The sequence below is a fragment of the Agelaius phoeniceus genome, chromosome 5, assembly GCF_051311805.1.
Source record: "Agelaius phoeniceus isolate bAgePho1 chromosome 5, bAgePho1.hap1, whole genome shotgun sequence".
NCBI lineage: Eukaryota > Metazoa > Chordata > Aves > Passeriformes > Icteridae > Agelaius > Agelaius phoeniceus.
In genome coordinates this window covers 837,567-853,377 of record NC_135269.1, presented here as the reverse complement: position 1 = coordinate 853,377, position 15,811 = coordinate 837,567, and the positions used below count along the sequence as shown (strand labels likewise).

The following is a 15,811-nucleotide window of genomic DNA, read 5'->3' as shown; positions in this document are numbered from 1 at the left end:
CAAACTGAAGGGCATAAAGAAATATTTGGAGAAACTGTTGTAATATGAATCACATAAAATATTTGTTGGATAAGAGTGAGTTAGAACAATGAGGTTTTTACTTCCCTGAAAAAAACATTCTTCCTACCAGGAAAAGCATTTATTTAATGAGAATTGAACAAAAAGCATGTTTGGGTTTTTTACCTGTGGTTTCTGCATATTAAGAAGCCTTTCTGGAAACAGGTCTCTTTACAAGGAAACAGTATAAAATTTGAATTAATCATCAGAACTGAATCTTCAGTTCCTGGTGAACCACTGATAAATTCATACATGGAGATGCATTTCATAATTCCATTATGTCTGTGGAATGGCCTGGGTACAGGCTGTGTCCCTGTGCATCAGAACTTTGCAGATTTAGGTTTCCTAAAAAATTGCCACCTACCTGTTTTTATTCAGTAGAAGTGATTAATGATATTTCAAAATGCAATTCTTCTTGAAACAATGAAGTTGCAACAGATTTCATCTGCAGTGACACCTTTTACATTTGGAATCTGGTGTGCTGTATTACTTTTGTACCTTTCTGGGTTATATCTTAGGGGTTTGGGGTGCTTTTTTTAATCCTATCCATAAATTGGTGTTTCCTGTTCCATTTTAAATCTTCTTTCAGAGTGATGTAATTGAAAACGATTCCCAGTTTAAATTTGAGGAAAAGATCTTGAAGTTCTTTGAGCTGTGAACTGTTATCACTGAGGGCAGATCCAGGATGTTTGCAGTCCTTTGTTAGGATGGGATAATTCCAGTACTTCATTAGGTCTAGATCTGGTTAAAAGGGCTCAATTTCAGGTAATGTTGCTGCTCAGAATTTAGCTGTTTCCCTTTCCCTATTGTTTGTGGTGGGAACTCTGCTTGCATCTTAGACCTGGAATCTGTTAAGACCTGGTATTAGCTTAGTAGGATAAACCAGATCTATGAAAAGAAGAATATTAGGGGATGCATGATGTGGGGGCATATCAAATTTGGGAAATGAACCAATCAAGCTGTAATTTGTAGTTGACTTTTTCTTGTTTCACGTTTTCTACTTGGGAACCACTCAGAGATTTGATCCTTTGCAGCTACAGACTTTGATAGATATTATCCTTTAGGAAGACATTTCCAAAAGTAGATGTGGATCTATTAATTTATTTATTTAAATATTCCATTTTCTTGTGGAAATTTCTTGTTGTTCATAAGGAGTAAGAAATTTCTGTGAAACTGATTTTGTCTGACTCAGGCTGTCTGTGGACAGAGCTGCCTGAACACAAAATTGCATTTGATGGCTGAGCTGTCCAGTTTTGTGTGTCCATTTCTTTGGGTGTTCTTGGAAGATTAACACAGATTAAAGCTCAGCTTTTCTGCCTTAGCCATTTTAGTGATTTGTTAGTCTTCTAGGATGGTGATGGGTTTGTGGCTTGTCATTTAAACTGGGTGTTTTAGAGAAAAAAGGAAAAGTTTCTTCTGCCCTTTCTGCTTTCACTTTAGTTTGGTCTACAATCCAACCTGTAGGTTTTCATTTTAGATCAAAAGCAAAATAATCTCTGTTATTGCAAGTGCGTGGAGGTGGACACCTCTATTATCTTCCTTGTCTGTTTATATAAATTCCCTGCAGAAAATTATTTCATCCCTGTTGGGAACAGTTGGGAAGCAGAGGAAGATGATCTGAAACTCTATATTCACATCCAAAGTTAACAGAAGAGCTTTATTTCAGCGTGATATTCAAACTTTCCTTGTGAAGCAATGTGACAGAATCTGTGTTATTCTAGGTTAACAGCAGTAGGAGTTCTTGACACAGTTTGAGTATATAATGTATAATCCAAATCATCAATACAAAGCAAGGCATCCTCTCTCTTTGTAATTTATTGTCAGAGTGAATTGCAGTGGGGACTTTTGTGCATGGCTTACAATATTTTCAGTCATTTTATCAAATATAACTGTTCTAAAGTATAGAAAATTACTGTGGAATAATTGAGTAATGATCTTGTGTCCGTCCCTTTTTGTTTGCCAAAATTGAGACAACTGCTTAGTGCTGATTTTCAGAGAGATTTTGTAAATTCTCAGGCTTCTATTAAAGTACTGTTAAAATGAGTAACCAAAAAACTTAAATTCCGTAGCAAATGTCGATCTCAGTGCAGTACAATGCAAAATATGAATAATTCACATTAACTTTAGAAGGGAGCTGTGTGGTTTCTGCAGAAGGGTTTGAGATCTGTCACATCAAACATAGCTGTAAAATGCTGAATTCAGTGGGCTAGTAACAAACTGCCAGTAAGAGTCTATCTGGTGATCTCTGTCTTTGTGCATATGCTTTGCTGCAGACACGTAGGTGGGAAAGCCTAGAAGACAGAATTCAGGTAGGATGTATGAAGTGTTAGTCTGTTGGACTAAGGCAGACATTAATAGAAAATACAGATTGGTTCTCTGAGCGCTGGCAATAGGTGGTGTTCAGAACAGGCAATGTGCAGCTGCATGTAGGTTCTGGTAGGGAGTTTTTTTGTCTGAGTTTTTGTTGTTGGTTTTTCTGGGTTTTTTCCCTTTTTTTTTTTTTTTTCCTTAATATAATCTAACTTGGCTCAGGAGGCAAGGCTCAAAATGAGATCATTAGAAGCAAAATAAGTCTTAACAAAGGGCTGTTTAAAGTCACTGTTTGTTTTCAGACCCAGTTGACTGCTGCTGAGAACCATTCCGTGCTCAATATGCCAAACCCTGTGGACAGGCTCCACCTCAGAGCAGCCCCACACATGGCTCAGGAGGCTGCTGGGCTCTTCCAGTGCAGCCCTTTAACTGTGGAGTGCAGAATAAAAAATGGAGTCATGAGAATCATCAATACGACATTTTTCAGGAGGAGCAATATTACTTCAGCGCCTTTTTTTAACTTTTGCATTCAAATAGTCTTCAGTTTCCTCATTTATAACTTTATTTATTTTTTTTTTCCCATGAAACATTTCCCTGTTTTTAATTTCTTGTTTTGGCTGTGCCTGGAGGATTTCTCCTCATTCTGCTCCTTGCAGATGCCCCTGGTTAGCACAGGGGCCATCCATGGACATACCCTGATTTTTATGAACAAGGTTGCTGTAATTAATCCCAGATTTTGTCTGCATTTTAAGACTTCATTGTAGCCCCTGCTATTTTGGAGACCAAACTGGAAGCATTCTGTGTTCTGTAAGATTTTCAGTTGTGTTTGTCTTGAATGATATTTGAATTTGCCCATGATTTAGGTTTCTTTCAGTGTTTCTAAAAGTTGAAGATAAATATGTCCTATCAGACATTAGCAAAAACTTCACAATGTAGGCCTGATTTTCAAGTCAATATTTCTGTGTGGTTTTTCCAATGTGTGCTCTAGGTATCTTCCTTGTGTGTCCTTTTTTATGTAGGTACAGATATAAATTACATTTTCATGAGGGTTTTTATTCTGATCTAGCTATAGAAAGGAATAATTTGATATATAGCTAGAAAGAGTTGATAGCGGATCTTCATTCAATCCTGACCTTCTTTCAAAGCCCCTGACTTCATGTTGTCAAAAAGCTTAGATTATTAATGTCCAAATGTTTAATTGCTTAAGTATTCCAGATCTGGAGACCTGGAAAGATCCTTGCAACAGGACTGTAGTCCTCAGTTGCTCACATGTGTGAAATTTTGTAAACACAGACGTTTTGGCCCGCTAGCAAGTTCTTTTATTGTATTGTATTTTATTTAACTTTGGTTTTTTTTATCAGTTGTCGATAATGAGATGCAGATGATTATTCCTTAAAAGCTAGGTTGACAATGGCTTGTATCGGGAGACATTCTATCTTCATAGAGTCCCTTGCAAATGCAAAGCTAGATGGGTATTTTTTTAAAAGGAATTGCATTTCATTATGCAGTCTTAGGTGAATTTTCATGTTTAAGAAGCCAGAATACAAGGGAGTGCTATATTAGTGTATTATTCTCACAACAAACAAGGCACTGTTCTGTTGCTACCTGCTTGGCCATTGTTCCCAATTGTGTGTGCTTTGCAGTGGTATTTGGATGGTTTCCTGCTCTCTGCCAACACAAAAAAGGCATTTCTGTTACAATGGCCCCTAACCACACAATGACGGCATTAAGGATTTATTTGGAGGTTTCATTATTTTCTCCTCTTTTGTTCCTTCCAGGATGTCTTCCAAGCGACCAGCCTCTCCGTATGGGGAAGCAGATGGAGAGGTAGCCATGGTGACAAGCAGACAGAAAGTGGGAGAAGAGGAGAGTGACGGGCTCCCAGCCTTTCACCTTCCCTTGCATGTGAGTTTTCCCAACAAGCCTCACTCTGAGGAATTTCAGCCAGTTTCTCTGCTGACGCAGGAGAACTGTGGCCATAGGACTCCCACTTCCCAGCACAACACAATGGTAGGTTTGCTTTGCTCTATTGTGCTCTATCCCTTCTCTGAGCTCTGCCTCTGCAGCAGCTTGGCACCCAGAGCTGCCCTTGGTGGGGTGTGCAGGGCTCAGCCCCACGGACAGGGCACACCTCATCCTGGGCAGCTCTGCCCCCTCTCAGTGCAGGCTTTTCCTCCCCTTTGCCTGGTGGCATGTGGGGTGCTGAAAGTGTGTTAGCTGCACTGGTGTGAGTTGGAAGTGTGTGTGTTCAGCAAACGGGTTTGGAGCACTGGAAGTGAGAGTCACGTTTGGCATGGAGTCTGAAACATCACCCTGGTGCCAAGTTTGTGCAACAGTAAAGCTTGAAAGACTGTATAAAGGCAAAAGAAAAAAGAAACTGAATTCTGATGACTTAAAAACTTACATCTGATGTGTGATTCACGTCACAGATACCCACAATAAAATTTACCATGCTTGTGAAATTAAATCAACTCACTGCTTTTTGGCTTGTGAGTTCCCACTCTACAGCTGACTCTGAGCACTCAATTCATGGCAGGCAGCAGTCCAGGGGAAGCCCAGAACTGGCTGTGTCTTAAAGAAGACAAAACAGTGCCCTGTTCTTGCTAGCATTGTAGTGTCACTGTGCTGGGTTTGTGCACATGGAGCACTGATGCATTTTCAGAAAGGTTGAGAGGTGCAGGGAAAGGCCCCCAGCACCCAGGCACTTGCACAAAGCTCTGTTGTAAGCACAGAGCCTGCACAGCTCTTGCCCATTTACAAATGGGCTGTAACTTTTCTGTCAGTCCCCCACCTCCACTAGGGCGCTGGTAATTTCACTGGAAGGGAGGATAATAAGTGGACCTGCATATCTGAAGGCTTTTAAAAAGGCATTGCAAAATAGGTGATAGTGTATTCTCATAAAAGCCCGCAAGAGCTCCACAGTGGTATTTAAGCCCTTACAGCTCATTATGCATATATAACAAGGCCTAAGTAAAAAGCCTTAGGGATTATTATTTCTCATAGGACCAAGTCACTGGATATTCACTGAAGCTGCTCTCCTAGACAGAATAACTCATTGATCCTGATCCATTTCCCTTCCTTTTTTGGGCTAATGCTTAGGCTCAGACAGTGCTTTGGAATACATAATTTTAGTTTGTGTTATTGCAACTTTACATGGAGAAAAGAACATCACTGGAGAAATTACTCATGGGCAGACAATGTCATTATCTTTTTCGAGCTTGTTTATTTCTCATCCTTTATCTTATGTTTTATGGATATGAAATTCATTAATGTAACAGTTCCAGCCAGTGGGATGTGAGGGTATGTAATGTATGGGCTTTGCTATGTTGTGGCCTTTTTTAAGAGAGTGTTTTGAAGATAAGGAATTGTTTCTGACAGCATTTAAGTCAATAGATAAAGTTGTGATGGCACCAGAAATGTAGAATCAGACCCTGAAGAAATAAAAACATACTGTTCTCTAAGGAGCCAGCAGGAGTATTTCAGCTACACCTCACTGGGACATTTAACTGCTCTTTAACTGAGTTTAACTAACCCCTTTGCTTCTTTGGTCACTATAGTTTTTTAGAACAAGAGGTTTAGCTGATCATCTGGTATAGCTTCCTGCTATGGAGGTTGTGTGTAATGTGATGTCAAAACAGTGTTTTCTGTCTTTTTACAGTACAAGGTGCTGAATCATGGGGTGTTTTAGATAGTTTTGCTGCAGCAGTGACACACTGCAGCCTTACCTCAGGCAGTGTTTGGGGGGCTGTAAGGGTCTAGTTTTGTCTTCATACATACTTAAGAATGCTGCCAGCCTGTATGAATGTAACATTGTGGTAATAACTCCCTTTCAGTGAGGACTGTGTTGTAAATCATCACTCAGGTAGTTCAGAAAGGATGCAGCCTGTGTGTCTCCAGAAGGAAGGAAGCGATCAGTCTAAATGGGTAAAATAGCCATAATCCCTCCCTCTGCTGTTGTGGTATGTAGTTATCAGAAGGAGATCACTGGATAACATTTGGATGACTTCAGTTCGTGTTCTTAGCAGTGACAAAAATCATTCTCACAGGGCATTCACTTTCTAACATGGCAGAGGACTTTTTTTGTACATTTGGAATTGACATTCTGCTGTTTTATCCTCTCTGGGAAGCAGATCCAGGTGTGTGCAGTTGTCCACACAGCGCCACAGTCTGCAGTCTGATACAGTTTTATTGATAAAGCTCCAGGAGCTTCACACCTCCCAACTTACACTCCTGGAAATTGACCCTGTAGCACTTTACCAAGTTTTAACAGCCTGGTGAGACAGCTCAAAATTCTGGGTAGATTTTTATAAGAGGAGGGCAAAATTCCTATAAGGACATCTTCAATATTGGCAAAAATCTGTGCAGCCCATCAAAATGAACAGGATATTTCTGAGGATCTTGGAGGTGTAGCTCAGTGGCCCTGCCTGAGCAGGGGTTTGGGCCAGGTCTCCTCTGGACATCTCCACCAGCCTCAACCAAAGCAGGGATCACTCTGTCTCAAACTTTTCTCTTGATAGAAGAAACTGGATACTTATTTCAAGTAGGAAAACTCTTCTCCTGATAAGAAAAGAAACAATAATTTATCAGATTTAAAGCAACTGCTCAGTAGAAAATAAGAGACAAATGGTTTGACCTGGAATAAATCTGAGATTTTTCCCTGCCATGAGCCTTGCAGGGAAACACTTGAGGATTACAGTATCAGTCAATAGCTCTTCTGAAGAAACCTATTAAGGCTACAGTATTTGGGTAGTACAGATAGTTGTTAGCTCATCTGAGTTACAAAGGTTTGTTTTACTTGTTTCTATTTGCCTGCCTTTATGTTCTATTTGTCTGCTTTTGCAACTCTCAAGACCACTGATCTCACCAATGGTGTCTGTGTGCTGAATTCTGGAAAATGAGAAATGTCAAGGCTGAAAGTACTGATTAAAGTATTCCACAGGCATGGTGTGTTTAAATCAGACCATCCTTTTTAGCTATAGAATATCAGTGAAATGCAGGATGGGATTAAAGAAAAAATAAATAAAAGAAGTACTGAAGAAGAGGTGAAAGTGGTAAGCCATAATTCTGCCATTCCCTGGTTGTTCCAAACTGATGGCTATGACTGTCCTGGTAACCCACATCTGTCCTGCACTTTCAGTGGGATTTAGAATTAATTTTCAATAATTCTTTAAATTTATAGGAAATATTCTGGTACACTGTTCAGTAATTCTGTTGCTTCACACTGAAAGTTGTGTTTCTGTGGTGAATGAAGTCACTCCTGTGTAACTTGGGAATAATATTGAGAATGGCAGTACTGCTGGTCAAAAAGCTTACCAGCACGGTGCTTTGTGCTTTTCCTCCACTTGTTCCAAGTAAAAGGTTGTTTAATGCTTCATTTGGATTCTCTTATCACATCTCTCCTGGCCTGTGCCTCACCTGTTGGTCTGGAGTTGTCAGCATATGAATGGTGGTGGATCAGAACAACAAGCACTGGAGCACTCAGCTATTATTCAGACCTTCCGAGGAGAATGGAAATCTGAATGCATATAGCTTTTTAAAAAGTCAAATAGGACTCTAATTATACTGAGCTAAAGAATGCATATTTAAAAAAAAAATAAAACAACCTCACAGTGGTTTTAGAGAAATTTTAATTTCCAGTGTACCTTTGAGCATCAAGCTTAGGATAAGTTATTGTGATGATACAATGCACAGTGTTGTGAACACCAGTGCCTTTACTGTGCCAGCTCTCATAATGAGAATTTCATTGTTTGGGGAGAGCAGTCTCCTACACTCTAGACAAAAGTGTAATTACTTTTGAACGATGTGGAATGTGCTCAGTTTAATAGCATGGAGAATAGATTCACAAAGATTCAGATAAAGCTAGCTTGGAAGCCATATGTGCAGTGTGGCAGTATGAAATTGTTAGCAGGCACCATAATTACAACACACACACACACACAATTTCACAGTTTAAACTAGAAACTGTTGTTTTTGTAAGAGATAGGCCTAGCTGAACAGGACTAGTTCAATTAAAATAAACCAGAAACAGGGGTAAGTTTGCCTTTGTCTGCTGTTCTTTCCCTCTTCTCTTAGTGGTAAATTGATACTTATAAGATGATGAAATTGCAGTGTTGCAAGCACTGCATTATAAATGTCATCACAAAAGTGGCTGGTGGAAGCAGTTTGTGCAGATACAACTTTAGGCTTTTACCAGAGTTTAATCTTTATACTTGGAGCATTTCAGGGAGTCACCATGTGGGCTGTTAGGAAGGGGAACAAATGAAAAGGAATCATTGAATAGTCAGGACCCATCAAAGAGCTGCAGAAGTTGCTACTGCATTGTTTGGTCCAGAGCCTGGAGAACTCTCTGCAGTCCTTGAGGATCAGCTGTGATGGAGCCAGAAACAGCTTTGATAACACTTTGATAGCATCTTGCATTCAGGTTGGGCTGATCTGTGTGTCCCCCCGTCCTGGTCCCTGTTCTCCCTCGTGTCCCATCCCTGTGAGTCCTGCTGACGTTACCTGCTCCTAGTGCAGCTCCTGCCTGGGGCACACAAATGCTCTCACCTGCATTCTTCAGGTGAGCCAGGGATCAAAGCCATGGTGCCATTCAGGAGCAGTGTGCTCTCATGGAAGTCTCCCTCTGTTTATTGAACCACCCTTTAAACACAGTGACTTTTGCACACTTGTGGCCATGGAAAACCAGGGTGGATACATTATTCCCAGCAGAAACACCTGCTGAAGTCTGAGGTGACCCATTGGTGTTTTGATCAGACTTTGAAAGGCCCAAAGGGACATTAAATAAGTAATGAAGTAAGAAAACTTTTTTTTTCCCCCATTCCCTGAGCAGGAGGGTTAAAACTACATTTAAACCTATAACTTGACAAATCAAGACCAGACTTATATATTGCCTGGAATACAGGGAGCAGATGACTGTAGTTTTTAAAGGCCATGAAGAGAAGTGGAAACAGCAGTTGTTTGTTTTTGCTGAAGACCATCTTACTGTGAAGCAGTCATGTTTTTAATGGATTCATTTGAATTCAGTTAAGCAGAAAATAATCAACAGAAAAGTAAACACCTTTGTTTTATGGAAGTGCTGGGAACTGTATGTGTCCATTGTTTGCAAGTGATTATGTGCCTAGGCATCAATTCATTGACTTCATACTGGAAAATGTCTTCATTTAAACTTACTGCATAAATACCTGTAAAATCTAATTCGAGTGAGTGGCTGAAAAATTCTGCAGAAAAAAGAGATAGGTAGAACTGTAAAGCCCACATTTGGTAGGAATATTCCAACCACATGCTCCCTCTTATGAGAAAAAAGAACTATTAAATGCCCTATAAAAAAAACTATGTAAGCAAAAACCTTGGTCATCTTTCTAAGCAACAGAGATAACTTCAAAATTGTGTTTAAAATCTGTGGTATCAATTTGAGGAGCACTGCTGAGGTCTGGGATATGGAGAAAGCCACACTAGGGATATGGAGAAAGCTGCACTAGGACTGCAAGACCAGTTTATAGCAGCAATCCAAAGAGACTAAATTTAAATGTTCCTCCTTCTTGATCCATCTTTTGCTTCCAACAGACACTCCCTGTGTGTGACATAACACAGGTATGGTCTGTGGGATCTTCTCCATCCTGTTGGAAGTCAAACAATAGCTGTGGACTTTGTGTAGTTTCTGCAGTCCAGGTCCATCCCCTGCGGCACTCTGCCCAAATTTATTCTGGAACTCCACCATTTTCAGTGACAGTGAGTCTTTCTGGTGCTGTAGTGAGACACAAACTCTGCTGCCAGTTAAACACCCAGTTCTCCATGGTTCTGAAAACAGAAGCCCAGAGAAATGTAGTTTGAAATTTTTGTGCTTTTCCTTTCCTTTCAGTGGCTGTGTGTCCTTTGGCCAAGCTGCTGCACTCATGAGAAGCTTTTGGCTCACTGTAACTATTATCAGAGTAGAGAGCAGTATGCCAGGCTTCCATACTCTTATCTGACATATTCCCCTAGGCAAGGCTGTGGGAATCCTGAGTTGATTATGTTTTGCCCCCTACATAGCACAAACTCCTCCTTTTGGACACCACCTTGACTCATTTTTGCTCCAGTAGTCGTTAATTCATTTTAGAACTTCCAGAACAGTTTCCCCATGTGCTTTGTGTTTGCTCCACCCACTTTTCATACCCATGGTGCTTCTGCTGAGCAGCTGGTGTGGCTTTCTGCCTTTCTTTTCAGTGCAGGTGCAGATTTCTCTTTTTCCAGCTTTACTCTATCAGTTCCTATCTGCTTTCAGTTGTCCTCTGAAAACCTTCTTCTGCTTTGCCCATTTTCTTCCTCTGCTTGTAGACATATTCAGCTTAGTAATTTTTATTATTTAATCCATTCTAAAGCCTTTCAGTAAATAGCTCATATGAAGATGTTGCACAGTAAGAATGAGTGTTGAGCTATTTGCCTGGACAGAATGTCAATAAAGTAGGGGATGGTTAGTTTGTGATATGCAGCTCTACTTAGCACAGATACACCAAACCTAAAAGGCATTGTGAAGGGTTGGTCATGGTTTCTTGAATTTCAGGGCTGCAAGGAATCCCTGTGGTTATAAACTCAGGCTCTGAGCAGTGCCAGGACCTTCTGCCACCCTCAGTGCTCACTGCTGTGTTTTACAGTCCCTTCTCTCACTGTCAGAGGTTTGTGTCCATGGGAAGTTACCCACTGCAGTTGGGATTTGGAGCATTTCTTTGTTTTCTGTCCTTTCAACGGACTGGTGATGTGCTCATGGTTTGTGCACTGTCTCTTTAAGTGTGATTTCTCAGGTCATACAAAATTCAGCTGGATTAGGCTGTGCCAAGGCCAGCTTGCTTTCTCTAGTTTTTCTTCCCACTGCTAATGCTTTTTCAGATTCACCAAAAGTAGGGGTGGTTGTAGTGGGAATGAAAATGGCATTTAAGGTGCCGTGTCATCCAGTGATGGTTTTTTCCTTTCATGGAGCTAGATGCATCCCCTTGTCTTCAGTACATCAGTGAAACACCACCTCCTTCTCTGCTGTAATAAAAGGGGTTATTAATTTTCTCTAGAAATTCATGGCTGAAGAAGGACCTTTGGCAAGTTAACTGCAGATTTCATGATGTGTTTACTTAGGAATGGACATTTACCACTGGTGGGTCAGCTCCTAAGATGTGTTCAGAGAGCTCCCTACAGGAGGAGATTGATGTGCTGCACTGTCTCTGAACCAACCAGTGTTCCAAAGTGTTTAAAAGACAATGAGATGGAGGAAACAAACTTTCTGAAGTAAAAAGAGTCCTTTATGCCTGGGGTGGCAAGCATGTCTGAATGGCTTGGCCGGCCTCATTTCCAGGTTCTCTTTAACACCCTCGAGTGCTTTGTTTCTGTTTCTGGTTTAGTTGTAGTTGTGGGATCAGATCATTTTTTGCTCTTTCCAAGGGAGAAGTAAACTTGGTGAGTCCCATTAATTTAGCATCACTAGATAAACCAGCAAAAGTCACTGAGTGGAGTTGTGCCTGATGTAACTTGGAATGGCTTTTGCCAGGGCAGTGTAAACAGGACTGTAATTATATGTGGAAATAGTGGAAGTGGAAATATGGAAATAGTCTGTTTCAGCATCCTCTTCTTATGCTTTTAAAAGTGAATCCCCCCCCCCCCCCCCCCAGGAAAAAATAAAGAGCTCTAAAGATTAACTTTCTGTGGTTTGTATAGGCAGCAAGCAAATTACACAGATTGTCTAAAGCATAGACCAGTAAAATCTAATATCAGACTGTTATTATCTTTATTTATATTGTACCAAGAGCATGATTTATTTTTATAGAGACAGAAAAAAGAAACATTCCTGCCCCAGAATGCTTAGCTTATGACCCTGTTCCTGCAAAATAATCTGGTTGATTGGAACCTAATGCTGATGGTAGCAAGAGGGAGGGAAGGAGAGGTCACTGACTATAACTCCTTCTGCACATAGCTTTCTGTGGGATTGGATTTTGATGACAGAAAATAAGAAATATTATAGCAAAAAGGTAAAATCCTTCTGACATCTCAAGTCTGAATTACTGGGGTAGATTGTATGTGTATCTCTCCACTAAGTCATGTCAGAGGTGGAAGCTTGCACTGCTTGTTAATACTGCTAGCCAGAAATAATGCAAAACATCCGTGCTTCAGAATCTGTGCTGATTTTCAGATTGAATTTAAAGTGTGGCTTTCATCTCTGTAAGTTAAACCTTCCTCTTTCCTTTCACTTTGGAGTGCTGCAGTTGCAATCAGGAGACCCTGCTCAGCTTTGGATCCCTCTGTGCTCAGTATCTGCTGAGGGTTCCAGAAAACACCCAGACACGAGTGCAGAGCTTAGCACTGATGATTTAGGGCTCTGCTAGGAGCAAGCTACTTTCTTGCACAGTTTTCAGTTACATTTATGAAGTCTCAGTGATAAATTTCTGGTGATTATTGGAGCCTTGCTGCAGCATGAGGACATTTTGGCTTTTCTGATAGAGGAAAGAAGTTATTTCCTCTCACAGAATGGAGCTGGCCACTAACACATCATACAAAGCCATGTAAATCTGAATGTCACTTTTGGGGTGAGGATTCAAGGGTGAAGTCTCCTCAGACTGTCTGTTTAAAAAGTGCATGTTTAGAAGTGAGCTAGTAAATTCAGCTTTAACTTTATAGTTAATGGAAGTAAATGGGGAATAGTGCTGTGTGATTCACTTTGTCCTAACAGATCCTGTAAGTAGGTCAGGGAACTCACACCCCAGAAGTGCCTATTTTTCTTCATAGGTTACAGCTGGAGCTTAGGGTGTTAAGCTCAGCTGTTGATCCCTATAGTTTATAAATCTGTGGTTAGATAACTTCAACCAAAAAAGCTTTGACTGAGAGGTAATTGCCTGGCCAGAGCATTTAATAATTCGTTGTTGATAAGTAAAGGTTTGCTATATAGTGCTTGGCTCTGTGGGAATAGAAAACATTCTGCATCTCAGAGTTCAAACCACTCAACTCACTTCAGTTTGTGCTCTGTATCTGAGTAATGATAGAGTCCATGGTACATTCTTTACTTTTATAAATATTAAATCTGCAATCCCCCACTTTTTTTTTTCCAATTTTTAAAATTCATATTGTCTTGACAGAGACGGCAGCAGAGTGTGGGGGAGAGCAGAATAGTTACCTGTATAAGACTTGTTTAAATTATCTTTAAACCTGTTTGATAAACTCCTCTGGAAAGCAGTTTTCAGAATTTCATAGAGCTGCAAATAGAGTCATTCAGTCCTGCAAAGAATACATCTGTGGCAGATGATGTACTTTTCCTGTTTGCTTGTGGCCAGTGTAAACTTAGCTTTTGGGCAGTGACCATAGCTTCAGTTTTGAAGCTGTCAACATGAGTATTGGGTAATATATTGACACAGGGCCACAGTGAATTCCTGAGCTTTCCTTGTGAATAAACTGATTTGACTGAAATATTTAATTTTATGTTTAGGACCTCTATCTTTGTATTGCTTGGTAAAATATCACGGAGTTGTTGGACTTGTAATTTGATAAATATTAACAAAGATGGCAAGTTTTCAGTTTACTGGGTGAAATTAGATGTTATTTCCAGCTTGCAGGTTGTTAATTTATTATGGGCAATTCACTTCTGTCATCCATGGCTGTGCCAGTACAATGGAAATTGTCCTTGCCCTTCACCCATGATGGTCTATGATTTATCAGTTTCCACACTCATGGAGATTATTGAATGCCATACAGTGAGATTGGGGTTCAGTTCACCAAAGTTTAGGCACATAAAAGTTAGGGCTGTCTTCACAGCTTGTGTTAAAAGAAAGCCACCCGCATAGAACAACATTTCCAATGTTAAAATAAGCACCCAGGACAAGAAAGATGAATTATCCTCTGAAAGTGCTTGTCTATTGACTACAGAGGGAGCCTTGATGACTGGGTGTCAAATTTGGGGCTAAAATTAGGTGAGAGTAATCCCATTCACAGTACGTGATGCTAAAGAAGTAGCACAGGTTACTGTGCAAAAATTCTCTTGTTTTTCTGGAGAAGTAGCCATGTTCTAGGTCATCCTTTTTTTGGGGAGGGGCTGGGGGTGTTGTGTGTGACTATTTGTGACTATTCTGTCAGAATTCTTTTTTAACCAGTACTGATGGTGTTTAGTGGGGTTTTAAGAATTGGGTATTCCCTTAAAACCAACCTTTTGTTGTATATCTATTAAGTAGTTCAGATAATAAATAATGTGTTGGTTAGCAACATGTATTGGAGAATAAAGAAACACAGAACACCTTGAAAAGGCTATTTGGGAAGGTTCTCTTAGTATTGAAAAATGGCATTAATTCTAGTGGATTTCCCCTTCAAAATTTAGGGAATTATCAAATGTTATTAGAAATTCAGATGCTTAATAAAGCATTTTTCTGTCTTAGTATCAGCTGCAATGAGCATCAGATTTTATTGTTCAGTTTAATTGATTATGGAAGACGTATGTAACCTGTTAAAGATTTGATTTAGCCTTGCTTGGTCGTTTTTGCAAGTCCAGCTGCTTTGCACAGCAATGTGTTGGTTAAGAAACTGTAGCAAAATTCCAGCCTTACTCTGTAGTAAAAATTCCAGCCTTACTCTGTAGAAACCTGTCTGCTGCGCGTGTTTTAATTCTGCTTATGTCCTCCTCTGTGTTTTATCCAGAAAATGGGGATATGTACATGTGCACAGCTTCACATTTTGGCACCGTGTTTGGTATATTGTGTGCTGTGACTTGTATCGTGCCTGCAGGCCATAGGAAAACGACACAAATTAAATGTGAAATAGAGGGAGACGTAATTTTAAACTTGCATCTTCTAGGGATGCAGTATGGCATCTGAGAGTTGCGACATATTGCAGAAAATTCCCCCTATTTGCCCAACAAGAAGGGGGTGTTTTCAGCTGTGCAGGCTCGGCAGCATCCCTGGCTCTGTGGCTGTGTTTCATTTCAGGCTCTAGCCATGACCACGGCCACGCTCTGTCTCTGCCTCCTCCTTGTTGTGGTCTCTGGCTGCACAGGTCCTGTTCTGCTCTGCCCTCCTCTGTGGCTCTGTAATTATATTTACTTCACACAGACACGCGAGTTCCCTTTTCCCTTTTACATATGTTGTTTTCCTTCGTGCTGAGAAAACTCCACAGCCTGACAGGGCGCTTTTTTTTTCTTTCCCTTTTTTCTTTTTTTTTTTTTTTTAAGCACTCCAAATTCTATCCAGCTTTAAACTCTTATGTTTATAACCCTGAATATCTCTAAAATGTCTTTACCTAAAACACTTTATGGTTTTATTACCAGGTTTATGCCAGTAATAATATTCACATCAGCTTTCTTAGGGATAATCTTTAAGCAGAACCTAGCAAGAAAGGCTTTGAAAACTATCATTCCCAGGAACGCAAATCTGGGAACATGAAACATCGGTTTAATCGCCCTCCCTGACAACTTAACACGACAGATTGAAAAATACAAGCCGATATGGAA

General features: G+C 40.2%; 1 protein-coding gene across 25 annotated transcripts in view; it reads left to right on the top strand.

The window, feature by feature from the left end:
- SOX5 (SRY-box transcription factor 5) overlaps positions 1-15,811 on the top strand; it is a 609,841-nt gene that overhangs the window by 363,501 nt on the left and 230,529 nt on the right. For 23 of the 25 annotated variants that reach the window (XM_077178076.1, XM_077178082.1, XM_077178072.1 and 20 more), the window contains one exon: positions 4,146-4,377. In XM_077178076.1, coding sequence (XP_077034191.1) covers positions 4,147-4,377 — 231 coding nt within the window. In that variant the 5' untranslated portion in view covers position 4,146. Of the gene's footprint in view, positions 1-4,145; positions 4,378-15,811 lie in introns of those variants that run through there. The other 2 variants (XM_054631416.2, XM_077178088.1) reach the window with 1 other exon arrangement.